Source organism: Haliotis rubra, unplaced genomic scaffold (assembly GCF_003918875.1).
Source record: "Haliotis rubra isolate DU_JTF1 unplaced genomic scaffold, ASM391887v1 Scf349, whole genome shotgun sequence".
Lineage (NCBI taxonomy): Eukaryota > Metazoa > Mollusca > Gastropoda > Lepetellida > Haliotidae > Haliotis > Haliotis rubra.
In genome coordinates, this window is record NW_025767023.1 from 700,201 (window position 1) to 726,735 (window position 26,535).

The following is a 26,535-nucleotide window of genomic DNA, read 5'->3' on the forward strand; positions in this document are numbered from 1 at the left end:
ATGAAGGGGCAAGAGGTAGCCCAGAAACGTCAGGTGATGAAGGGGCAAGAAGTAGCCCAGAAACGTCAGGTGATGAAGGGGCAAGAGGTAGCCCAGAAACGTCAGGTGATGAAGGGGCAAGAGGTAGCCCAGAAACGTCAGGTGATGAAGGGGCAAGAGTAGCCCAGAAACGTCAGGTGATGAAGGGGCAAGAAGTAGCCCAGAAACGTCAGGTGATGAAGGGGCAAGAAGTAGCCCAGAAACGTCAGGTGATGAAGGGGCAAGAAGTAGCCCAGAAACGTCAGGTGATGAAGGGGCAAGAAGTAGCCCAGAAACGTCAGGTGATGAAGGGGCAAGAAGTAGCCCAGAAACGTCAGGTGATGAAGGGGCAAGAAGTAGCCCAGAAACGTCAGGTGATGAAGGGGCAAGAGGTAGCCCAGAAACGTCAGGTGATGAAGGGGCAAGAGGTAGCCCAGAAACGTCAGGTGATGAAGGGGCAAGAGGTAGCCCAGAAACGTCAGGTGATGAAGGGGCAAGAAGTAGCCAAGAAACGCCAGGAGATGAAGGGGCAAGAAGTAGCACAGAAACGTCAGGCGAATAAGGGGCAAGAGGTAGCCAAGAAACGTCAGGTGATGAAGGGGCAAGAAGTAGCCCAGAAACGTCAGGCGAATAAGGGGCAAGAAGTAGCCCAGAAACGTCGTGTTGTAAATATTAAAGAAGTTCTAAATCCATACCATACGTTGTTATGTTACCTTCCAACTTCTAAATGCCCATCAAGCATCTGGGGTCTGATGACAACGAGACACATACAATGTACATTTTTCATAAAAAGACGTAAGAAATAAATGGACAGTGTCATATAAACCAGATATGTTCAATAATTTCCATGCACAAACGACTTTCCTCTACATTGATCCAGCACTACCAAATGAGCAAATATCGTGAGTGTCTCTGATTAGGATACGGGAACAAGGTTGTGTAACGAAGGCACCTGTCTACCACACTTCCGTCTCTTAACACATCCAGTAACCAATCAGTGTGCGAAATAGACACTGGCCCGCTAGCCCGTGGCTAGTAAAAGTCCAGTCTGGCCAGTAAATCTCCACAGTCACTGGCCCGACTGGCTGATGGATGTTCATGGGGTCATTTTGTAAATATATCAGTCTCTCCGACTTGTTAAGTTATTATACATTTTTAAATCATGCAAGGTTATGGCCTGATATATATTAACAGCTTAATAATGAAACCAGTGTCTACATTCAAATTTCGGGCCGGTGAATTATTTTGTGGGCTTGTAACTTTCAGGCATAGCTAGCCCGACTGGCTAGCAAAATTTGGAAACTATTTCGCAGACTGTAACCAATCATCTAGTACCGAGCTTGTCGCGGAACAATTATTGTAGAAATGGTCAATCAGAAATTCTGGTTTTGTCAAGTGAATACCGTCATTAAATGTACAACGATTAATTCAATCAAGATATGATTAGTTAAGAATGGAGTTGTCGACGTCGAAAACAAAATGTAGCAATGTTGTTATTTTACATGCTGTTTTTATCAATCGAAGTCCACGTATCGACTATCCATTATAAATCGTTTTGGATATCAGAGCATATACATGTATTACAAAATGTTTTATGATCTAAAAATATTATAAATATTACCCGAGCCCTTACCCGAGTTTAAAATGAGTTTGGAATTACGCTGCTTGGAGCATCACAGTGTGTCAGCTTGATGTAGGAGAAAAACACGCGATGGCATCGCATCCTTGGGTAGGTAGCCGAAGCGTTCGCTCGTATTGCCGAAGACCCAGATTCGATTCCTCGCATGGGTACAACGTGTGAAGCGAAAAGTATTGTCAAAAGCGAATTATATGTTACATTTCCGTAGACCCTATGTTACATATTATTTAACACAAGTTAAAGAAGACCCTCAGTTGGAAGGATGTGTGTTGGAGTTAGAGCTGTGACGATATATCGTAGTATCGATAATCGTGATACTTCTTCTGACAATAAATATATCGATACTTTTTTCGTATCGTGATATGTATAGTTGACCTAAAAATTGTGAATTTTCACTAGAAATTGATGGTTATGTCAAAACTAACACGGTTACTTGTTATCAAAATAAACTCTTTTAAAGAAAATAACTAAAGATAGCATATCGTGATACGCATCGTATCGAATCGTATTGTTCCAAGGTATCGCGATACGTATCGTATCGTGAAATTTCTGTATCGTCACACCTCTAGTTGGTGTATCCAGTTTCTAAGACAGATTAACTGTAGAAATATGAAAACAGTTTTCGGGAAATAAATTAAATCGTTGTCTATTACATTAAAAGACACTAAGTCCAAAGAGGCTGTCTGTCAATAAGTCTCATACTACAAACTTACATACGGATGAAACAAAACTTGCTGGCCAGAGGTCCATGCCACTATACAACCCTGGTCCAAAATGTTTTTGAGCATATCACTTGATGTTCTAATGAAAATAGGCGCGGTGGGGTAGCCTAGTGGTTAAAGCGTTCGCTCGTCATGCCAAAGATCCGGTTTCGATTCACCACATGGGTACAATGTGTGAAGCCTATTTCTGGTGTCCCCCGCCATGATATTGCTGCAATATTGCTAAGAACGATAAATGTGTTTTTAACTTCTTAGCAAAGTTCTTAATAATTTGTTAAGTTCCAACTGTAATCGATAGTTCTAAAAGAACAAGGATAAACCTAAATAAACAAACCCTGCACACCGATCACATTTCTTTGCACTTAAAACTAGCCGTTCTTTTTGTCATATCGTACGTCTCAAGTTCTACTTTTAAGTTAAAATGGAAGACAATTATTTTCCTTCGAGTGCACGCGAAACGTCATTCCATGATGGAAGCAGATCAATAGCTGCGTTTAACGCTGACTTCCAAATGCCGTTTCGTAATTAAACCTTACATAATGCATCACTGACACATCAACTGTCTCAAATTGTACGCCAGCTGAAAGTTTTTTGGGGAGTATTTTTATCACTTTTCAAAATGTCGTACTGTAGTTCACCTTTCGTTTCTGTAAAAACTGCATATTTGTGGGACAATGAGCTGGGTTTTATGCCGATGTCAGCAATAATTCTGTGGTAGCACGGAATGTCAGCTTAACTTCTTGGAAAAGGTCAAAATATAGCGGGTTATTGATGTTTACCGTTACGCGGAACGCCGTAAGTGCATGTGGGTGAAGATAAAACATGGAATATACTTTTAGCGAACTGTAATTGGGAAGCCATGACCAAACTAAGATTCTGCTCCACTGAAAAGCGAATAACAGAGCCTTAGACAAGCGGTATTCCATACCCATGTGGGTGTTTGAAACGTTTTACCATCACAGTTGATTTGGAAAACAAAAGCGTCAGTTTGGATAGGGTGAAGTGAGGACGATTTAAAAGCGCAGGGTTAATATTCTGTGAACCTCCGAGCTTAAAACGTTCACGTTCAATTGTTATATCTTCATGCTTTAAAGTTTATAGGTCTCTCGGAATGATATCGTTACAACAATTTCTTTCTTTGAACTTTTCAGTTTCGCGGAAGAATACTGCAATTATACAGTGGAATCGGTTTATTACGGACTGGCCTGGAGCAGACTCATTTGTCCGGATTATAAAGCAGTCCGGATTAATTAACTTTTGACACTGCTATCATGAGTTAAAGCCACAATCTTTTCCTCAGTCATACCCACTTACATTAAGAAAAATAGTTCCCTCAGTATGAACATCGTAGGCCGAAAATATTTTAACATGAATATAATTATATTCTCTGGAAAATTGCCCATTAGAGATAACAGGTCAATAAACATGACTAAATGCACCGAGACGAGGTCGACCATCAACTGCGGATGAATACGTAAACAAAGGTTTTGTGAACAGGTGCATTTCGAATTCACTTACGGCAGTATAAACCTAAGTAAAGTTTATTGAGCAGCAAATGAAAAACACCATAGGCATGAAGCCTCCGTGGCACTAGGAAATTAGGAATAGCACTAATGTGAAGGTGTTACTTGTGTTTTGATGATCAGAACCAATTCAAACAAATTCGACTGGGATGGGTCCTCGAAAACCAACACGGAGTGAATTATAATCTTGTGTTTTAATGTCGCCGTGTGCAGTAAGGTTTAGAGTTGTAGATTTGTCAGTGTTAGAGTGCACCACGGTGCCGTTGTTCAAAGAACCTATGTGTCGTTAGTCTGGCAAGGAACAGGGCCTCCTTTCACAAAGCCCTAAGATGATCGTAAGTCACTATGGTAACCTTAGTGCAATGGGTTTTTTAAAGAATGTTAGTAAAGGTTGCTTCGTGAAAGGAGCCCCAGGAGGTACGATTACATGCACCATTTGGCTAACACTGTTTTATACAATGAGGTGAGGTGAGGGGAAATTGGGTTTAACGTCGTGCTTGAGAATATTTCGCTCATATGACGACGTGCATGCGTGTGTATGTGTATGTGCGGCTGCTTGTACTAGCCCAGACTTATGCTGGTTTTATAGTGCTAGCTCACTGAGATACCATGCCGCAGTGAAGCATGAATACCCCACTCAGACACATTATACTGACTCCGAGCCGACCAGTCCTTGTTGTACCCATTAATGCCGAGCGCCAGGCAGGGACCAACAAGTACCATATTTTAACGTCTTTTGGTATGACGCGGGGATCGAACCCGCGACCTTCCGCTCTCCGGGAGGACGCTCTAACCACTACACCACGGAGGCGGTCTTTATACAATGACACCCTGACAAGTATACCATTTATTTATAAAGCTGACAAATGCAAGGATAAAAAAATGGAACATAATATAGGCAGTTTTATAGACACAATAGATTCAATGGTTCTGGCGAAGGTTCATGCCGTCACTTTCACAAAACAAAGTATTAACTTTTTTGTCTGTTCACAGGTATGACAGTCTAAATATTAGATCACTTGACTACCCATTCGGCAAACCAGTATGAGAGAAGCACTGTAAACGTTTAAGTGTGAAATTCTAACATATGGGTTTTACAGGTGAGTTTTTGTAAATATATATACCAGTGATTTGCCACGGTGTGGGTGGGGTTATGGCTTGAGAATATTCCAGCAATATTAGACACCAGGAATATAATTCACATGATGTACCTATGTGGGGAATCGAACACGGCTTTTGACACGATGAGCGAACGCTTTAACTACTTGGCTACTTCACAGTTCCTGCAGATACATCGACTAACTAACACTACCTATGAAATGTGTTTTATTACTTTGTATGTACAGATAAACCCTGAAAGATGGAACAATGTATGTGGTTTAACAAGGGTCTGTCCCGCAATCTCCAAGAGCTTTCTCGCACTGTTTACCTGCCCAGGTGATAGGACAGTCACATTTGAATGTGCCGACGTCATCGTGGCAAGTGCCGCCGTTCCTGCAGGGGCCGCTCGCGCACTCATCCACGTCTGTCTCACAGTGCGTTCCTGAAACAGATCAAGTATTAATCTTTTGTTTTCAGTTTGTTGTTTAACGCAGCACTTAGCAATAGCCCGGCTATATGGTGGTGGTATGTAAATAATAAAGTCTGGACCAGACAATCATGTGATCAACATCATGAGCATCGATCTGATCAACTGGGATACGATGACATGTGTCAACCAAGTCAGAGATCCTCACCACCCGATCCCGTTAGTCGCCTCTTATGACAAACATGGGTTGCTGAAGACCAACTCTAACTGGGATCTTCACAGGCCAAAGACCTTTTTCTGAAACTGCAGTAATCTAGACTTGCCAAATATTATAGAATTGCATGGGCTGTATTGGATATTAGTTTCATGATCTGTATGACAGACTAGGTAGCACCAATATGCCCTTGTAAGAAGAGAAGTGCCTAGACTATACTGAACTGTAACAAACAAACTATCGGTCCTATTGTTTTCTTCATACAGGAAAACCCTGAAGGTCCAGGTTAGAATATTGATCTTCAGCATCCCATTCTTGTCGTAAGAGGCGACTAACGGGATCGGGTGGTCAGGCTCACTGGCTTGGTTGACACATGCAACCGGTTCCCAATTGCGCAGATCGGTGCTCATGCTGTTGATCACTGAATTGTCTGGTCCAGACTCGATTATTTACAGACCGCCGCCATATAGGTGGAATATTGCTGAGTGCGGCGTAAAACTAAACCCACTCACTCACTCATACATAAAACAGACAAACACATTTCATATCAACAAATTCACCAGAAAAGGGACAAGTCAACACCGTACCATTATAGCCTGGGGCACAGGAGCACTGGTAGTCGTTCACCAGGTCGACACAGGTGGCTCCGTTCAGGCAGGGAGACGACCAACACTCGTTCACGTTTCGAGCGCACAAGCTTCCTGTAATAATACCAAGATATCACACATGAGTGAGAGAGTGAGTGAGTATTTTTCGCTGCTTTTAGCTATATTACATCGCGGCGGGGAGACACCGGAGATGGGCTTCACGTGTATTCATGTGGGTAATCGAACCCGGGTCTTCGGTGTAATGAACGAACGCTGTAACCACTAGGCCAAACTACTGCTTAGATATCATTTCTCTTAATCTTCTAATGTTTTATTTTTCTTGTAAAGTAATGTTTAATTCTGGTGATTTCTTTTTTAACCCTCTGAATGCTATTGTTTTTAAGTTATTTCAGGGGACAATTAGGTATTTCGAAAAAAATCGACGCCCTTGCCCCTTCCAAGGATATCAAAGGGTCGGTATATTAGCAGTATTTCATTTATTATACTCACAAAAAGGCGAAACTCAAAACTACCAGATTTTCAAAGGTTCGGAAGTAAGGAGCGATGATAATGAATAAAGACGAACATTAACGACTAGGTAACTATCAGTAGAATATGATAGAATTCAAAGAAAATAGAACTTGAAATCCACACGTCAGTCCATTAGCATTACATCTTTAAAGATTCTCGCATACAGATTATTATTATCATTAATATTATTGTCAGAGGTACAGATAAGCTGCGTATCTGCGTAAATTACGCAAATATTTATGTGAAAACTCAATTCCTATAAAGTCTGTTGTGTACAAGTACGCTTGAATGTTTGTAAATACTATATAATATAAATTTTATCTTACATGCGTACACACAAAAATAGATAAAATAACTGAGGTATATTGATAGGGTCTATTTCAGCACATGAATTGGCAACTTGCAGTCTTTCTTATCGTTTCTCATATTACAGATCAAATATAAATGACAACATATAAACCAACATTTAAGCTATATTACATTTTTACAATAAATGGAAAAAAGGCAAAATACCCAAATGAGATTGAGTGAGGTGGGTACAATTTATTTGGTTACTCAAAGGAAAATTAAGATACCCAATTGAGATGAACACAAGCGAGTACATAACTAAATGACCAAAAAGTTATCTGTAGCTCTGTATTGTCACACTGCATGTTTCACCTGTGTAGCCCGGTTTGCAGTAGCAGTCGAATCTGTTGACACGGTCATAACACATGCCGTCATTGAGACATGGGGAGCTGGCGCACTCGTCCACGTTGATCTCGCAGTTGTCGCCGGTGTATCCGGGAGGACACTTACAGGAGTAGAAGTTGATGTCGTCCACGCACGTCGCTCCATTCAGGCAGGGGTTGGAGTCGCACTCCTGGATGTCGAACTGGCAGTATACACCCCAGTAGCCGGGGACGCACTCACATTGGTAGAAGTTCACCTGGGGGAGACGAATGCAAGAATATGCAGAAAGTACGAAGAAGGTCATAGTGGCAGTGGTCGTTCCTTGCGCCATATACCCTAAACGCCAAAGGCTCTCTTTATACCCTATAGAATCATTCTGCATGTGAAATGGATGTAAATACTGTTTGAATATTGCTGCATTTTGGCGATTGATATTGCTATGTGTAAAATGGAAATGGAAAAATGTTACTTTGCAAGCAAAAATGTTAACAAAAATAACTGTAGATGTTCCTAAACATTTTTTCAGGTGTCCTCCCATTACGCAGACAGCCAGTTCGCAGACACCTTAAAACAACAACATTTACGGTTCAGTGAACAGAGTATCTACTACCTGTTACCTACACATTATAATGGAATAGTCCAAATAAAAACACAGGAACAAACTGAAGCTGTTATATATTTTGAAAGATGGACGAAAAGAGAGTAATTTAAATTTTTATTGTTTTATTACTGCAATATAAAAATAGTTTATTTTCATAAACCTTTCGGTTTAACCTTCTAGTCTAACGGGAGTCGGCATCATCATATTGAAAACATTAGCTTAGCTATTGGAAATTGCGACACTGTTGTATCATATAAATCAAATGGACAAATGTGAACCTAAATATTATTCATATGGAATAAAGAAGTTATATGTTTTGCACACAATATTAAGATACATGACACGTGCACTTAATTACGATTTGTTTAGGATAAATATTTGAAATATGACACATCATGTCAATGTGGGCATGGATGTGAGAATGTTTTTCATTACTTCCTTGAATGTCCATTGTATACTACTCAAAGACACAAACTGTTACAATCTTTAGAAAGTATTGTTAAAATTAGAACACTGATTGGTATTAATCGTATCTTACATGGCAATGCAGGTGTCTCATTTACTGAAAATCAGAATGTTTTCAAATATGTACATATCTATATCTCTCCAACAAAACGTTTTCTCAGTGAACTTCTGTTGTACATGTACTACTATTGGAAGGGGTCTTTTCAATCAATAAACACAATCAAACCTCTCAATGGCAAAGCTGTTTTTATATTTGATAGTAATTTATAGTAAAATCAATTTGAGAAGACAAATCATTTATCACAACAAAGTTCTATTTACCCACAATCAAACTTCTCAGTAACGAACCTGTTTCAGGCTCACCCTGATCGACTCACTAGACAGTGGACTGTTCCATTATACCCGTAGGTGTTACCCTAATTAACCTTCCAGTTCAGTGTCTGTCAACTGGGTGTCTGTCAACTGGGTGTCTGTCAATTGGGAAATAACCTTTTTTCACAATATCAAAGACACGTTTTACTTGTTTTCACTAATGCAAATCAGCAGAAAATGTTTTAAAAGACTGAAATCATAGCAATGATTATTTACAATTTTACACACTCTACAACAGTTGTTTCTTGTTTTAATAGTTGAAAAATGGTGACTTTAAATGGTTTATCATTGTCCCAAAGCGGAATTTTATTTCAACCTTTCTTTTGGACATAAAAATCACTATTATTGGTTTATTTCGGCATGGACAATTTAACTCTTCTGAAAAATATGCATTTCACCCAAATATGAATGCATTTGAGAATTTCTTTTCGTGATTTGCATAAAGCTGTGTTGTTAAGCTTTCTTGTAAACTAAAACCTTCTGACATATCTTTGATAGTTTTTCAGTAATTCATAAAGGTAGGAGGGTAACGTTTCTTTTGGCGTGTAGTGTAGTCAGCAGATTTATAGGTATCACACGATTTCTAGAATATCAGTCAGACTACAAAAGTGGTATATAGTGTGGGAATGGGCAATGCAATTTGGACAGATGTGTCCACTGATGTCGTCATATCCGGTCAGTATTCCGGTCATCACTCCTGTAATAATTTCCTGTCACGATGGTTGACACATCAATAGATCAGATACCACCTTTCGAACATTCCCGGCTCCATTTCTTGTGTGAGGCTGTCATCCACCGTCCGCATGAGTGGGTTTCGGTGTCGACTATCAGGTTATTTTATCTTTGAAGATTCGGGTTAGAATTGGTCAACAACCCATGCTTGTCTTAAGAGGCAACTAACGGGTTAAAAAAATGTCGATCAGCCTTTACAGTGAGTGAGTTTAGTTTTACGCCGCTTTTAGCAATAGCCCAGCAATATCACGGCGGGGGACACCAGAAATAATCTTCACACATTGTACCCATATGGATAATCGAACCCTGGATCAGCCTTTACAAAGATAGTGGGTAAACCAACAGAAATATAGAGGATTATTCGTCATTAAAATGGGTGAAACAGCCCCGATTTGACCACCACTCTTTTGAAATAAAACAATGTTCAGTCAAGAGTCATTTTACATTTGCAGGGCACAACTAAATCCTCCTTTAAGGAGGCCATGGTATTTTCCTCCATGATTTGTACCCCTGAAAGAAATCTATTACAAAATGTAAGATATTTATTCTATATGTATCTTTTCTCAAGAGAATATATCCTATTATATCTTCATGATTATTGGTCATATATTTATGGAAGACCCAGACTTGGAAGGGACACTCGTTTCGAGTTTCGTTAAAATCTGCACCCTCATCTTCACTATGGTGATCACTGAAAATACGAACTCTTCACATTCACGCCATGATACAGTTTGGAAGGTACATACTTCATCAATACACGTTGCTCCGTTCTGGCAGGGCTGAGAGATGCATTCGTTGATGTTGATTTCACAATGTGTACCGTACCATCCCGGCTCACAGACGCATTCGTAGCCGTTGAGCAAGTCGGTGCAGTTAGCGCCGTTCATGCAGGGGTTACTCTCGCACTCATCAATCTCTACCTCGCAATCATTTCCAGTCCACCCGTCAGTGCAGTTGCACCTTAGAATGATAAAAGAATCTACTTAATAGTGAGCCTTAAAATGTATCTAAAATTGTAAAGTATTCAACTGTCGAAATATTAAAACCACGGTTTAATATAGTGAGTGAGTTTAGTTTTACGCCGCTTTTAGCAATATTCCAGCAATATCACGGCGGGGGACACCAGAAATGGGCTTCACACATTGTACCCATGTGAGGAATCGAACCAAGGTCTTCGGCGTGACGAGCGAACGCTTTAACCACTAGGCTACCCCACCGCCCCCGGTTTAATATAACATAACAATAAGATAATATACATCCATAAGCATCAATGATATGATTAAATAGTAAATGACTTATGGCATTGCAGGTTGTCGCGTGTTCAGTATAACAAGGTAGTTTAAAATATAATAAGTGCCAAATGACCATTTTTTTAAATTACCGCCGCCAATCAGACACGGCACAACGGACTATGGTCATGGTTAAAACTGTCGAGGAAGTGTATAATCTTAAAGATGTATGTATTGAGAGTACAAATTCAGCATACAGGGGAAATACACAAGATTTCTGCAATATCACGGATGAGGACATCAGAAATGGGCTTCACACATTCGCACAACATCAGTTGAATGGTTCTCCTATGGAAACATGCAATTCCTAGTAAATACCAACAGAGGGACTAATATGAACAATGCTATTTAACCAGGAGAAATGTAAGCTGTAATACTTGACATGTATGTATTTTGCCAAGCACATGGTACCTATTTTCGAATTGGACCTTAAATTGTTAAATATACTAATTTCTTTCTGGAAAATGTCCATTTCCGATTTATTTCAATATTTGATCGGGATACATTTCTGACATTATTTTGATTCCTGATCATTGAGTTATTTTGACAAGTACATGTACATGTAACATACCAGTCAGTATCGAAACGTTCGATAATCGCAAGTTTGATAAATATATTTATCATTGTTTCGATTATCACAAATCAGAGAAACATCATGATCAAAACGTTGATTATCACCAGGTAGATAATGATTAACCTGTAATCATCTCCAGCCCCAGGTTGATTATCACAAGTCAGAAACACATTTATCACGACGTTCATTATCACCAGGTAGATAATGATTAACCTGTAATCATCTCCAGCCCCAGGTTGATTATCACAAGTCAGAAACACATTTATCACGACGTTCATTATCACCAGGTAGATAATGATTAACCTGTAATCATCTCCAGCCCCAGGTTGATTATCACAAGTCAGAAACACATTTATCACGACGTTCATTATCACCAGGTAGATAATGATTTACCTGTAATCATCTCCAGCCCCAGGTTGATTATCACAAGTCAGAAACACATTTATCGCGACGTTCATTATCACCAGATAGATAATGATTTACCTGTAATCATCTCCGGGTTGATTATCACAAGAGCCGCCATTCGCACAAGGCGAGTAGTCACAGGGGGTGAGTCTTGTCTCACAGTGCACCCCCGTGTAGAGATAGGGACAGGTGCACGTGTAGCTCCTGTATTCGTTGGTGCAGTTGGCGTTGTTCATGCATGGGTTGTTGGCGCACACTGCAAGGTAGCAACACAATCACCGTTCACAGGCCCTCGTGTCTTTCGAGGATAAAGATGATTACACAATGCCATTTAGAAAGTGGTCAAATGTAACATGGTATATTTAGGATTACACTTTCTTAGTGAAGTACAAATTCTAGTACTTTTTGAGTTGAGCCCCATCCGGGATTCGAGGATAAAGATGTTAAAAAACATATAACATTTGAGAGTCATAACGTATTGTATAACATTTCGAGTCGGGGGTCATCTCAAAAATATATTTTCCTTAATCTTTAATCTTCGCAAAGACACGAGGGCCTGTGTCACCGTTTCCATAAAACGCCCTCGATGTTGTCATTGTTAGAGTGAGTATGGTTTATTATTCCAGCAATATCACAGCGGGGGACACCAGAAATGGGCTTCACATATTGTACCCATGTGGGGAATCGAACCCGTGTCTTCGGCATGACGAGCAAACGCTTTAACCACTAAACTACCCCACCGCCCGGTCATTGTTAGAATTGTAATACCGATCATTCGAGAGATTATCAAGATCAAGATCAAGAAGTTTCATTTTGGTGAAACCACCTGTCACGGTATGGTGCGGACGAGCAAAGAAACACAATCAGGACTGATCTGAAATTCGGTTGAAAGATCAAAGGTTTCCCATGGACTTATCTCTTACAGCGACAGTGATGCTTTTTTGTCGGGATACCGCTTACAATTTTTTCGAAGGTCGGGATCGGTTGTTTGTTGTCTACATTGAAATGTCCAAAGCAGTGTTAAACAACTCACTTACACCAAAACGTCGTATTGCGAGAAAAGAAGTCACGAGTAAATACGTACTGCACGGTGATGCTGTGATGTCGTCGATGGCGTACCCCACGGACCAAAACATATCATCTGGTTCATCCACGAAGATGGCAATCTGCCAATACAGGAGACAAATGTTTTATTCAACAAACTACACATTTGCTAGGGTACAATCCTGCTTTATGTGAAAGCGCCACGTCAATTTCTCGTTGATGATCACGTTCTACAAGAATAGTCTAATAGATATCACTCTGTCCAGAAACATTGGGTCACCGTCATGTCTTGAAGCCTTATCTTGAACTACTTCACAACTAGACGATTCATTGCGTGGCGTCATTAATTTCTATCTGTTGATTTTATTACAAGTAAAATGAGAATCAAAATGAAAATAGACATATACAAAGTATGTAGTGGTCAAAGATTGTCTTTGTTTAACATTTAGGTTTTAAGCTTTTACGCATGTACAATAATAAAACATGTCGTTCAATATAAATAGTAATCTGAAATCAAACATGTAATACCTTACATTTAAATTTTACTGTCAGATTACGGGTGAAATTCAAAATTAAATGAAAAATATTGAGGAACGTATTGATAAAGGTCCGTGTAAAAACTATGTCTTTCCAATCCAATATGGCCGCAGTAGCAGTTTCACTCACCTCATACTTGCCCACTCGTGTTTCTTCCTCGATGTTGATGAGGGCCTTGTCCCATCCATCACTACTGTAACCGGAAGTGTTGAAGACCCTGTAGGTCTCATTCTCGGCCCTGACGAATACCTCCAAGTTGTTGAGGAAGTTGGACCCCATGTGGTAGTAGAACTGGACAAAGCAGAGTTGGTCGCGCTGGCGAGGAGCCACGAGGGTTGTGTTTGTACCGGGGTTGATGGGTTTCACGGCGTACATGAAGTGACCTGTAATATACACGGTGTATCAAGGTATCGTTGGTATATGACCAGATGGTGGCCACATGAATACGTGCAAACACCTAGTTGCGGGTACAGCAACTTGCAGTACACTTGGACAATGTACTGTGACTATGTGTCCCAGTCCATCCAGCTGTGAATGGGTATACCTCGTAAGGATGGGATAGTCACATGTGTGCATGATGGCCCAGTGACTGATAGCAATTGATGAAGACCATTTCTAATACGGATCTTCAGGGGTCCTCCTTAACATATGGAGCAATCACAGTCACATACAGGACAACAGTCGTGTTTATTGCGATCATCCCATCATTTTCCTCTCTGAAACTGGAAAATGCAGATCAGTGTGTCGTATTGGGCAACGAGTTATGGTGTTGGGTAATACTGCGATCACCCGGTCCGAATTCGCACACAAGGATTGGATAATGGGGACTAATTCTGAATCATCACAACGTGAGTGAGTGAGTGAGTTTGGTTTTACGCCGCGTTATTCCAGCAATATCACGGCGGGGGACACCAGAAATGGGCTTCACACATTGCACCCATTTGGTCATCACGGTGTGAGATGCCGTTCAAATTGCAGTTTAGGTACATACAGCCGTAAACGCCTACCGTCCTTCTTCCCGGTGGTGTGGTCGCCGCTGGGGCCGTTTCTCAGCAGTTTGATGTCACTGAAGATGGTCTCCAGAACAGGCTGTCCTCGTCTCCACTCCATGCGATCAAAGAAGTTGTCTTCTCGTTCGATGATGTAGTTACATGTGTCGTTTTCGAAGTCGCAGTCCATGGACAAATCTGTGCATGTATGTTTTTACATGGCTTCACTTTAACTTTGAGTAATATAAGAATTAATTACGACTTCGACTGATATACACTTCACGATATTAGGTACAATATATTTTCAATGGTCAGCAAATAAAAGGAAATTTAGTACACGATTTCATAAATGTTCCTTTACATCGACAGTAAAAACATTACAAATGTACAAAATGTAGCCAATGAAAGAAAAGTTCTCATAGGATCTCATAAAGGTTCCTTTAAATTGACAGCAAATATGCTACAAATGTACAAAATGTATAACTGTGGTAGTGTACGAACAGTAAGGTTTTTTCAGAATCTTTTTTCCTAAACATTCACTGAAAATCATCATTGTGCCAAAAAGCATTCCTTAATCATGACCTTTTCAAATTCTTGACCTTTTCAACAACTTAACATTATACTGACAAATTCTGCAAACCCTAGTGTCAAGACTTTGCGTTTTCTCGCAAGCAAGGCATGGGTCAAAACACATGCCAACAAATCTGAGGTACGAACAAAACCAGTAAAGCCCAATAACGGGGCTACTTGTCTACGAACAAGGTACCTAGTTAGCAACCTCTCCGTCAAACTTAGGCTTTGGTGCAACTCCACCCATCGTCGTGTACAGTTCTTACCGCAGTTAAACCCCTTGATGTCGTCGATGGCGTAACCGACCTTGAGGGCGCCGTTGTCATCTGGTTCATTAACTTCGAAAGCCAGCTGCAAGAACAGAGCACGTTACATCTTCACAAAACGCTTATATGGTGTCCTTTCACAAAATTGTACCAGTTTAAACGCCTAGATTGTTTTAAGGATGCTATTACTATTCGGTACATGTTTCACTGAAAGCTCCACCTGGTAGCGTCCGGTCTCGGTGTATTCTTCAATGTCCAGCATGGCTCTCTGCCACTCGAAGCCTTGGTATCCATTTGAAGAGAAGATGAGGTTCCTGTTGCCGCCCTTGATCATATAGACGTCGAGGGTGTTGAGGGCACCGGTGCCCATGTGGTAGAAGAACTCCAGGTAACACAGACGCCCCTCCATCATGGGTGACAACAATGTCGTCGTTGCGTTTTGAGTATTGCCACGCTTGGCATACGTCGCGTTTCCTGCAGTAGAAATGATTGTCTGTTTGGGTACATGCATTATTTAACAAAATTAGCAAAAAGTGTCACTGCAAAAAGAGGCAACCCGAGAAGAATTGATCTTCAGTAACCCATGCTTTTCGTTAAAGCCTACTAACAGTGTCGGGTGGTCAGGCTTGCTGACTTGATCGATGAACGTCATCGTATCCGAAAATGATGTCAATCACTGGATTGTCTGGTCCAGACTCGATTACTTATAGACCGCCGTCATGCAGCTTGGAAATTGCTGAGTGCGGCGTTAAACAAAACCAAACAAAAGCACTGAGGGTATTTGGATGGCCAGGCTCGTTGACTAGGTTGATGCATGTCATCGTATCCCAGTTTGCTAATGTTGCAATATTTGAAATCTTTACCCTGAAATAGTGTTATTTGATACAGTACACGATTTCTATTGCCTTGAGACGAACACGGAGATATTAAATTGTCACACAAAGTGAATGACTCCTGTGTTACCTGAAAATTGATTTGTGAATTAAAAAGGTCAATTTTCACTCAAACTAAATGTGATTTTCAGGTATTTATCTTTATTATTGCCCTTTGGTCATTTAATTAAATAAGAACAATTCAAAATATGCCTTAATACCATTGATGATGGAAACTTAACCAGAAAATAAAGGATTTATATACACAATATATTGACAACACTGACAACTGGAGGCCATATTACTTACAAATGTTGTCAGTTATTCTGCTGTATACATATACATGCATATGGTTGTCATTTGCAGGTTTTGATAAGTTTGATAAGTAAAATACCTGATAAGTAAAACATTTTGGCGAGTCCCTTGAAATTTTACTTATCAGGTTTCCACTGTATTTACATAAAATTATAAATTATAAAAAACATTTATCTTGGGGTCACACGACATGATTTTTTTTATAAACTGGTCCATATTTGGTCATCATATCATGACCTATGTTAAAGTAGGTACAATAAGCTTTACAATGAGCCATAATATGTCCATATAAGAGATGGGGGCATTAAACTCCTTAATTTGGCCACTTTTCTTAAAGCCGCTGCTCTCGTAATTACTGGATTGCCAGGAATATAGCTGACTGCGACGGTAAACAACATACATACCAACAAAATGTACTGACTCGAGCCAACCAGTCCTTGTTGTACCCATTAATGCCGAGCGCCAGGCAGGGTCATGTATAGTCGAACCCGCGAACTGCTCTAAATCAAACCCCATTCATTTCATACCCATGTTTCCCTAAATCGTACACCATGCTGATCTATGCTAATGTGATTGTGAACATGTTATTTTCGTTTTATCACAGCCTTGTGTACACAAATCGACCAATCTAAAACATCAAATAGATTACCCTGATCAGTTCCAATGCACGTGTGATCGGTGTCTATATGCGATGCACAGACAAATCAGATAAACCAGTAAACGAGAGTCCCGACCATCAATAGAATAATACATCGCCCCATTACTCCAGTGACAATCACAACAAATGAACATGTTCATCATCACAGATGGATTTTCCACCACACCTATCGTAAACTAGAGTGACCTGTCTCGCTCCAAATTAGCATCAGGGAATCATACCACCTTCATGTGTGTGTTTGCTATAAAATATGCATTAGGCTTAACGAAACAATTACACACTTGACGGAATAAATGGAATCTTCACGTGACAAGACGTAATGTCATAAAATACTCATGTCGGTACACGGACCCGTTAAATTAGAGAGTATAGATGATCAATACACAATTTGAGGTCTGAGGTGAAATTGGATGTTCGAATGCGAGGGCTTTAGCTACGGCCAGGATCTTAAGTAGATATTTTTTTTATACACATTGGGTAGTTATTGTGAGTGACGTGCATGCCATGTTGGTTTGTAAGTTAGGTTCGACGTTGTACTGTACAACATGACAATTGTTTCACGGCATGACAGTTGTTTCACAGCATGACACTTGTTTCACAGCATGACACTTGTTTCACGGCATGACGGTTGTTTCACGGCATGACAGTTGTTTCATGGCATGACACTTGTTTCATGGCATGACAGTTGTTTCACAGCATGACACTTGTTTCATGGCATGACACTTGTTTCACAGCATGACACTTGTTTCACGGCATGACAGTTGTTTCACGGCATGACGGTTGTTTCACAGCATGACAGTTGTTTCACGGCATGACGGTTGTTTCACGGCATGACAGTTGTTACACAGCATGACAGCTTAATGCGGAAGTGTAATTCGACGTAATGCAAGTCTTAAACATTTTTATACTTGCATACACGAAATAACCTGAACCTTACCCAACGTTTAGTATGTCTGTTTGTTGTTTAACACACAGAAATATTCCCGCTATGATGCGGTGGTCTGTAGATATTTGAATCTAGACATGACAATCACTTGATTGACATCATGACATGAGCATGTTTCTACGCAATGACACTTGTTTCACAGCATGACAATTGTTTCACGGCATGACAGTTGTTTCACGAGCCCGACAGTTGTTTCCAGCATGACGGTTGTTTGCCGGCATGAGAGTTGTTTCACAGCATGACAGATGTTTGACTTCAGTCAAATTATGTAGCTGACGTAATGCAAGTCTTAAACATTTGTATACTTGCAAACACGAAATAACCTGAACCTTACGCAAAGTTTAGTATGTCTGTTTGTTGTTTAACACACAGAAATATTCCCGCTATGATGCGGTGGTCTGTAGATATCTGAATCTAGACCAGACAATCCAGTGATTGACAACATGAGCATCGACCTACGCAATTGCGATACGAAGACACGTGTCAACCAAGTCGGTGACCCTGACCCCCCGATCCCGTTAGTCGCCTCTTACGACAAGCGCGGGTTGCTGAAGACCAATTCTAACCCGGATGTTTACGACTTCAGTCAAGTATGTAGCTGGTGGGGGTCTGTGACGTCTATCTCTTAAAAGCCCTCAATTTTGGATGGATAGATTTGTTTGGTTGGCTGCTTATTTGTTGTAACGCCACGTATGTAACTATTCCAGCTATATGACAGCGGTCTGCAAATAATCGAGTCTGGACCAGACAATCCAGTGATCAACAGCATGAGCATCGATCTGCGCAATTGGGAACCGATGACGTGTGTCAACCAAGCCAGTGAGCCTGACCACCCGATCCCGTTAGTCGCCTCTTACGACAAGCATGGGTTACTGAAGGTTCATTCTAACCCGGACCTTCACGGGTGTCTGCATCAAGGAAGTTCGAGAGTCCGATGTCTAGCTCGATACTTAAAGCGTTTGATCTTCAAACAAAGGCGCGGGTTCGACTTTTCAAACACGTACAATGTATAAATGCCCATTTCCTATGCTGCGGTTTATGGATTGTTGCTACAGACGGCGCTTGACCATACTCAACTATTCGTTTCGTAACCTTGAAGCCGACCTTGACCTCGAGACGATCACATCTTCCCGCCCCACCAGCAAGAGGGGACAAAAGAACACAATACAACCTACTGGTAATGGTGGCTTTCACGACAGCAATCTCAATACAAGGAACGTTAATTCGGCAACGAGCATGCCATCGTCTGATTGCATTTAACAGAACAAGGAAGACTGAACATATTTGATAGCAATTTCCGGACCCAGCAATAAACTTTGCCAGACAAATCATCTGGTACAATAGGATAGGAACGAGCTCCAATATTAAATCGAATTTCGGTAAATGTGGATAGCAGGAATGTTCCTTTCTCAGCGTGTTGATGTCACATGGGGGACGACAGACATGGTGCTTGTCCTCATCAATCCTATTGTACATCGCGAGGCAGACCAATAAACTCTGAGGTTAGACACGCAGTTCAAGTCTGATACTATCGCCTACACAGAAGATCCCTCGGGAGGATCATTTGTCTGCCGAGCAGGCCCTGATGCATGTGTACAGATGTCTTTGCTTTCGTTCTGGAAGATTTCTATTAAGATGTACTCAATAACGGAAATTGAATGTACTTCACTAAACAAATAAAACAGTTTGCCAAGGGGCGTTTTCACCAAGTGGAACCGAATGTAAGTGAGATACATTGTCTACCACTTTGATGAAACACAAGCCGAGGAAGTACCATTCCTGTCTTCAGTTTTGGAATGTGGATGGAATCTCAAAAACAATGTATATCTTAACCAGTACAAACAATATTTGGTAGTGGCGAATATTGAAGCAAAGCAGACATGTGGTAAACAACTGATGTTTACACGGAAACATTCTTGGCATTGCTGAAGTTATTTTCACTCTCCAGTTTCGTGCCACACAATTCCCCTACAACTACACATCGACGTATATAGAACGGATATAATGTCTCCTAAACATATCATATGCAATGGTAGACATACGTGAAAGATGGTCAAGATGATGTGGTCACCACTCAATACGCATGGCCACAATAGAATATTTATTTCATCTTCGTCTAGCCTTCGCCGACAATGGGTGAACGCTACATTACTTCCCAAAGACCTCATTTGAAATACATTTTGTGCATGGTTTTTATTTTTATCGCCAGTCTTAACGGATTAAGTGCGGGCTGGTGAGAGGAGGTTAAAAGGGGTTCAACGTCGAGTTTAAAACTGCTGCACTAATATGTGTATTTGTGTGTGGCTTTGAAGTGAGTTTTACGATGGTAGCCTACTGAAATGCCCTATCGTGTTTGAACACGGATACCGCTCTGAAACACATCTTACTGACTGCCGGTTTATTCCCATAATGCCGAGCGCCAGGGTAACAACAAGTATCATTGTATACGACTTTTAGCAGCACGCAATATGGGCATGGAACCACCGACCATTCTCTGGGCAGACGCTCTGTTTACAGAATCTTGGAAAAGGTCTTCAAACCTAAGTAGTACCAATCTTTCCAAGGCACCTTTGCGGCACTCAAAAAGACGTCATGACTATTAGTGCGCCAACAGGATGATAGACTTTCAACTGTTCAAACTCAGTGAATGTCTTTAACTATGAGACAGGGTGGTAATCCCTAAGTGCGACGTTATACCCCATTTCACCCACCTCACCTGTAATTCAGAGCGTCCCCTGACTATTCATGGAAGATACATCCTCTATATACATACCGCCAGTCTCCCCAGTGGTGTGGTCGACGGAGGGGCCCATGAAGAGGACGCGGCTGGTGCCGAAAAAGCCAGGCTCTGAGAGGGCACCACGCACCCACTCAAATGCGTCGGTGTCGTTGCTTGGATCAGTGGTGGAGACTTGGTAGCCACAGAAATCAACCTCGAAGTCACAATCCATCAATTTTCCTGTAAAAAATATAGATACCCCCTTTGAATAGCAATGACCATGCATGGAAACAATACTGACTTTCCTTCGGCTTCAGATTCAATATTTGTCTACTTAGGCATTACACCATTTTGACAACAGTTTAGTGTTTGTAATTAGAAGAAATCCTAAAATCTAGATATTTCTTTTCAGGTGATCGTACGTAGGTAACGTTTAGTGTAACCCAAATATTCACTTAAGGTTTCTAATATGCCGTAAACATATGGACGGCCTCCGTGGTGTAGTGGTTAGAGCGTCCGCCCAGAGAGCGGAAGGTCGCGGATTCGATGCCCGGCCGCGTCATACCAAAAGACGTTAAAATTTGGTACTTGTTGGTCCCTCCTGGCGCTCGGCATTAATGGGTACAACAAGGACTGGTCGGCTCGGAGTCAGTATACTGTGTCTGAGTGGGGCATTCCTGCTTAACTTCGGCATGGTATCTCAGTGAGCGAGCACTATAAAACCAGCTTAAGTCTGGGCTTGTACAAGCAGCCGCACATACACACGCGTGCACGTCTTCGAAATATTCTCAAGGGCGACGTTAAACCCCATTCACCTCATCTAAACATTTACTCGCCTTTACTGTCTGCTAAAGCACTTGCTTAAAGTTTTCCCGTCGTCTTCTTATGTCTTTGACTGTACGAGAGTTAAATACCCATGGAACTTACTGACTTCACACAATACCCCGGCAAAATCCGGAGGACATATGCAGACGTATTTGTTGATTTCGTCATAACACGATCCGCCATGTTGACAGGGAGTTGACGCGCATTCATCGATGTTGATCTCGCACTGCTTGCCAGTAAACCCTGGTGGACAGTCGCAGGTGTAGGAGTTGACACCCTCGGTGCAGTTGGCGCCGTTCTGGCACGGAGTGGACTCGCATTCGTCAATATCTACGCTACACTGTTCTCCCTTGTACCCGGCTTCGCACCAGCAGTAGAAGGAGTCGTACAAGTTGAGGCACGTGCCGTGTGCGCAGGGAGAACTGGCACACTCGTCGATGTCCATCTCGCAGTCGTGTCCGGTGTAGCCGGGGTAACAGTTGCACGTGTAGTTGTCGCCGACCGGGTTACACGTGCCGAAATTCTGAAAAGGTAACACAGATTATATACTCTTCAAAATAAAAACGTGACACTGACTTTCAATATGTAATATAATAACATTGTTTGTAAATAGGACACAGAAATCATCACTCAAACCTCGTTTGAGGATCCAAGCACACATTGTTAAAAACATTAATCGTGTCGCACAGCCAGATACATGTTCACAATAGAGTTAATGTCACAGGGGTATAGGAAATGTCAGTATCGGTTGTGACCACCACGTGCATCAATTACCGTTAACGCTGTGGGATGTTCTGCCATTCATGATGAAGTGCTGCAAGAAGCTCCGGAAGTGTGTTTTGTTTTTGGGGTGGCTGTTTTGGGTTGATTCCTACTGCGCAACACATCCCACAGATGCTCAATCGGGGCCAAATCTGGTGACCGAGCTGGCCAAGGTAATGTCTGGATGTTGATCTGCTGTAGAAAGTTCTGACAAACACGTGCAATATGAGGTCGAGCGTTGTCGTGCTGGAATTGCCCACTGTGAACGTTGACGTAAGGAAGAACGTACGGCTGTAAGATCAGGTCTCTGTAACGCAAGCCTGTCACACCTGCCACATGCACGAGAGGCGTCCTTCCACCATGATGAAATCTGGCCCATACCATGACACTCTCGCCGCCCAATGGGACAACCTGCTGGACACATTTGGAGGCGTAACGTTCACCCCGACGTCTGTAGACAATTGCGCGTCCGTCACCACGTGTGAGTAGAAAACGTGACTCATCAGTGAACAGTACATTTCTCCACCTTGCACGTGCCCGTCTGCCAGATGACGTCAGGTAAATACATCAAGTCGAACAGGTCCTCATGCAAAAAGTCCGGCCTCCCTCAAACTGTTGATCTGAAATTCTGCGTAGCCCAGGGACCTGCGTAGTTGTAGACGTCGCTGTCGTAGTGCGGTCTCGTAGTTGGCGCAGCCTGATGTATTGATCTTGTGCTGCAGTTGTCACTCTTGGTCTCCCTGACCTCGGTCTGTCGTCAACGCTGTTGGTATGATTTTACCGGGGTCCAAAATGCAGAGATTGTCTGCGGGATACGCCTGGCCACATCTTGCTGTGTTGCTCCAGCTTGCAATTTGCCAATGGCGTTGTTACGTTGAGTTGTATTCAGTTTAGGCATTCTGTAATTGTGTCTACTGCCGTTATAAGGTCTGTATGAACACCCGTTGATGTGGCGTTTTATACCCCTTTAGCATGGGTTCCTGCATGCATAAAATACGGGATCTTGTGCTGCATGCTATTTACAACCGGTTGTCTTTGGTTGAATTGGTAGCTCTAAATTGTTCCCCCAAACCATGACGCTTCTCCGCCAAACGCTACGTTTATCAGTACAGGTTTTGGAAACATCAGCCTTATCTTTGCTTAATACAATTCCCTTTTTATTTAATGCTTTTAGATATTTCGAGGAAAATGGTTTCATACCTATGTTAAGTTTCTTTTTTTGAAGAGTATATATATATTAGCGTCAAATTGTATTTGACGATGCGCATATATACATTGAAACAGACCTAAATACTGGAACAGTCTTCCAAATTTCTCACTGGTACGCTAACCCGTGACTACTAAATCATAATTCTTAGGCAACATAAAATCGATTAATGGTCGTCCTCATTGGTTTCGAGGGCTGTGTGGACCAGGCCTCTGTGTTTCGATTTTGTTTTATTTTTTATTTTTTATTTTTTTTATTTTTGTTGTTGTTTGTTTAACGCCCCACAGAGAACTATTCCAGCTACATAGCGGCGATTTGTAAATAATCGAGTCTGGACCAGACAGTCCAGTGATCAACATCACGAGCATCGATCAACGCAACTGATATGAGATATGATGACATGTGTCAACCAAGTCAGAGAGCCTGACCTCCCGATCCCGTTAGTCGCCTCTTACGACAAGCATGGGATACTTAAGACCAACTCTAACCTGGATCTTCACGGGTATAGAAGGTACGAATCAAATCATCGTACAGAACGATCTTTGACTACAAGTTATGGACTCCAACACTTTATAATGGTCAAAACGACAAAGGACGCTTTGCGGAACAGGCCCCAAATCTGCTGTAAGCGTCAACTCACCTGGCACGGATAATCTCGGCATGGGTTGGTGTTTATTTCACAGCTATGGCCGTCGAAGTAGTTTGGACAGACGCAGGTGTAGTTGTTGAAGTCATTGATACAACTCCCTCCGTTCTTACAAGGGTTATTTTCACATGCTGCAGTGTAAAAAACAATATCCGGATATATGAGCTAAATACTATAATCAGAACAGTTTTAAATCCTTCATTTACGGAACTGGGCCCCGGTACACAAAGCGTTCGTACCGCTTCGACATTCGTAAGCCTATGATAAACTGTAGAGTTACGACTGGTCGTAACCTTACGAACCCTTTGTGGATAGGGACTCTGGGTCCTCAAAGCTTTCGTTGCGATACCAAGCTTATGGTTAATTGTAGACTTACGACAGGTCGTAACGTTACGAATGCTTTGTGGATAGGGATCCTGCTTTACCAAACCTTTTACCCAGAACTGAGCAGTTAACTTATTCTGCGAAAAAAGCATTAATAAAGGAACAATTTCTGAGACGAAAAAAAAGAAAAAAAAGTTAGAGTTGTTTTTTTAACGAACTCACCACATCTGTATCCCTTGACGTCATCGATGGCGTATCCAACCGTCCAATATCGATCCTGGGGCTCTTTGGCCCAGTACACAAGCTAGGAAATAACATAGGACAATCAGGTCATGATTCAACAGACATTTTTATTCAAGGCAACCTGCTCATACTACAGCGTTATTAACAGGATCTGCATGCTCGTGTATTGCCTATGTTACCAGGTTGTTGGGTTCCAAGTGAATACACGACGGCGTTAGTTATATTAGTAGAAATTCGTATCGTTCTTGTCTATCAGTAGATATCGATGTTATTGGCTATAGTGTGTTTTTAGCGGGATTGTGTGCCAGCGCTGTAGATGCTGTTGGAGATTAATTTTTAAATCATATTCATTCTCCACATATTTCTGGGGTTGTTTTTATTTTCTCATTCACAGAAACTTTCATCATGACAAATGTTCCACAGTTAACTCGCCTGTTTTAATATGTAACTTTACAATATTCCACTTGATGAGATTGGCGTGAAATCAGACAATATTCTGCATTTACCCGTAACTTGTATTGTTGATAGTAATACATTTAGCTATTGAAACAAAATATTTAATATGACTGGCATAGTCTTAAAATGAAATATGTTTAAATCACTAATGATGTGTGTAACATCCTTCATTGGGTGTTGACTGGAGGGCCATTACGGAGTTTTTACTTTGTTCTCAGCCTTTCTCGACTATACTTAAAACGCGAGTCTGAATAATAATATACCATCTTAATCATGTCATCTTAATGTTGGACAGTAAAAAGAATATATACACATAGAAAAAGTATCGCAACTGATATGATGTTTATCCCCATTATAGTCATTTATATTCGTATCATAGTCTGGCGTCATCAGACATGGTGACTGTCGCCTTTATGTCGTCGTCATCTCACAAACCAAGAAGGGCGGTGGGGTAGTCCAGTGGTGAAAGCGTTCGCTCGTCATGAGGGCCAAGGTTCGATTCCCGCATGGGTACAATGGGTGAAGTCCATTTCTGGTGTACCCTGCCGCGATATTGCAGGTATAGAGCTAAAAGCGGCGTAAAACCCTAATCACTCACTCACTCTTTACCTCATAACTCCCCTTCTCGGTTGCAGTCTCAACGTCTAGTTCCACATAGTTCCACTGATTGCCATTGTCACCGCTCACGTTCCACACCTGGGTATCGACGCCGTCTTTCCGGACGTGGAACTCCAGAGAACGTAGCGAGGAGACGTTCATGTAGTACCAGAACGTCACGTGACACATTTGTTCGAGTTGTTTTGGGCTGACAAGTCCAGTGGCAGTGTTGGAAGCCAACGTCTTCAGAGCATATGCGAAGTATCCTGCAATTTACAGTGAGTGAGTGAGGTAGTGAGTGACGGCATTCATCATAGTGAGCAATATTCTGGACCTATCTCGTCGCCTGAAAATAATCAAATCTGAAAGAGATAGCCAGTGGATGATAGCATAACTTCCCACACTGTATTGACCACTCCACACTGAACTGGACCACGCCGATCCTCATTTAGGGTTAAGCCCATTTCTAACTGATGCTGCTGGAATATTGCAAAGCGGCGTAAACCCAAACTCAGTCAGTCAGTCACATTGACTGCATGCATTATACTGACTGCATTCCCCGTTGTCCCAACGGGAGCCTAAGATTTTCAAAGTCTTTCTCCACGTTCATAATCAAAATAGAACACCCAGTGGTGTGTTTTGAAAGGAAATATATTGGAAATAACTCAATTACATATGCATGTTTTG

General features: G+C 41.5%; 1 protein-coding gene across 1 annotated transcript in view; it reads right to left on the reverse strand.

Annotated features, from left to right (window-relative positions):
• Positions 1–5,211: 5,211 nt before the first annotated feature.
• The window catches only part of LOC124284939 (neurogenic locus notch homolog protein 2-like), a 28,107-nt gene continuing 6,783 nt past the window's right edge, over positions 5,212–26,535 (reverse strand). Inside the window, exons 5-19 of the mRNA XM_046721071.1 lie at positions 25,861–26,114; positions 24,775–24,856; positions 24,223–24,359; positions 21,716–22,136; positions 20,843–21,028; positions 15,499–15,752; positions 15,279–15,363; positions 14,461–14,640; positions 13,583–13,836; positions 12,957–13,038; positions 11,951–12,128; positions 10,351–10,564; positions 7,423–7,690; positions 6,232–6,345; positions 5,212–5,445 (exon numbers count right to left, since the gene is read on the reverse strand). Coding sequence (XP_046577027.1) covers positions 5,282–5,445; positions 6,232–6,345; positions 7,423–7,690; positions 10,351–10,564; positions 11,951–12,128; positions 12,957–13,038; positions 13,583–13,836; positions 14,461–14,640; positions 15,279–15,363; positions 15,499–15,752; positions 20,843–21,028; positions 21,716–22,136; positions 24,223–24,359; positions 24,775–24,856; positions 25,861–26,114 — 2,873 coding nt within the window. The 3' untranslated portion in view covers positions 5,212–5,281. The remainder of the gene's footprint in view (positions 5,446–6,231; positions 6,346–7,422; positions 7,691–10,350; positions 10,565–11,950; positions 12,129–12,956; positions 13,039–13,582; positions 13,837–14,460; positions 14,641–15,278; positions 15,364–15,498; positions 15,753–20,842; positions 21,029–21,715; positions 22,137–24,222; positions 24,360–24,774; positions 24,857–25,860; positions 26,115–26,535) is intronic.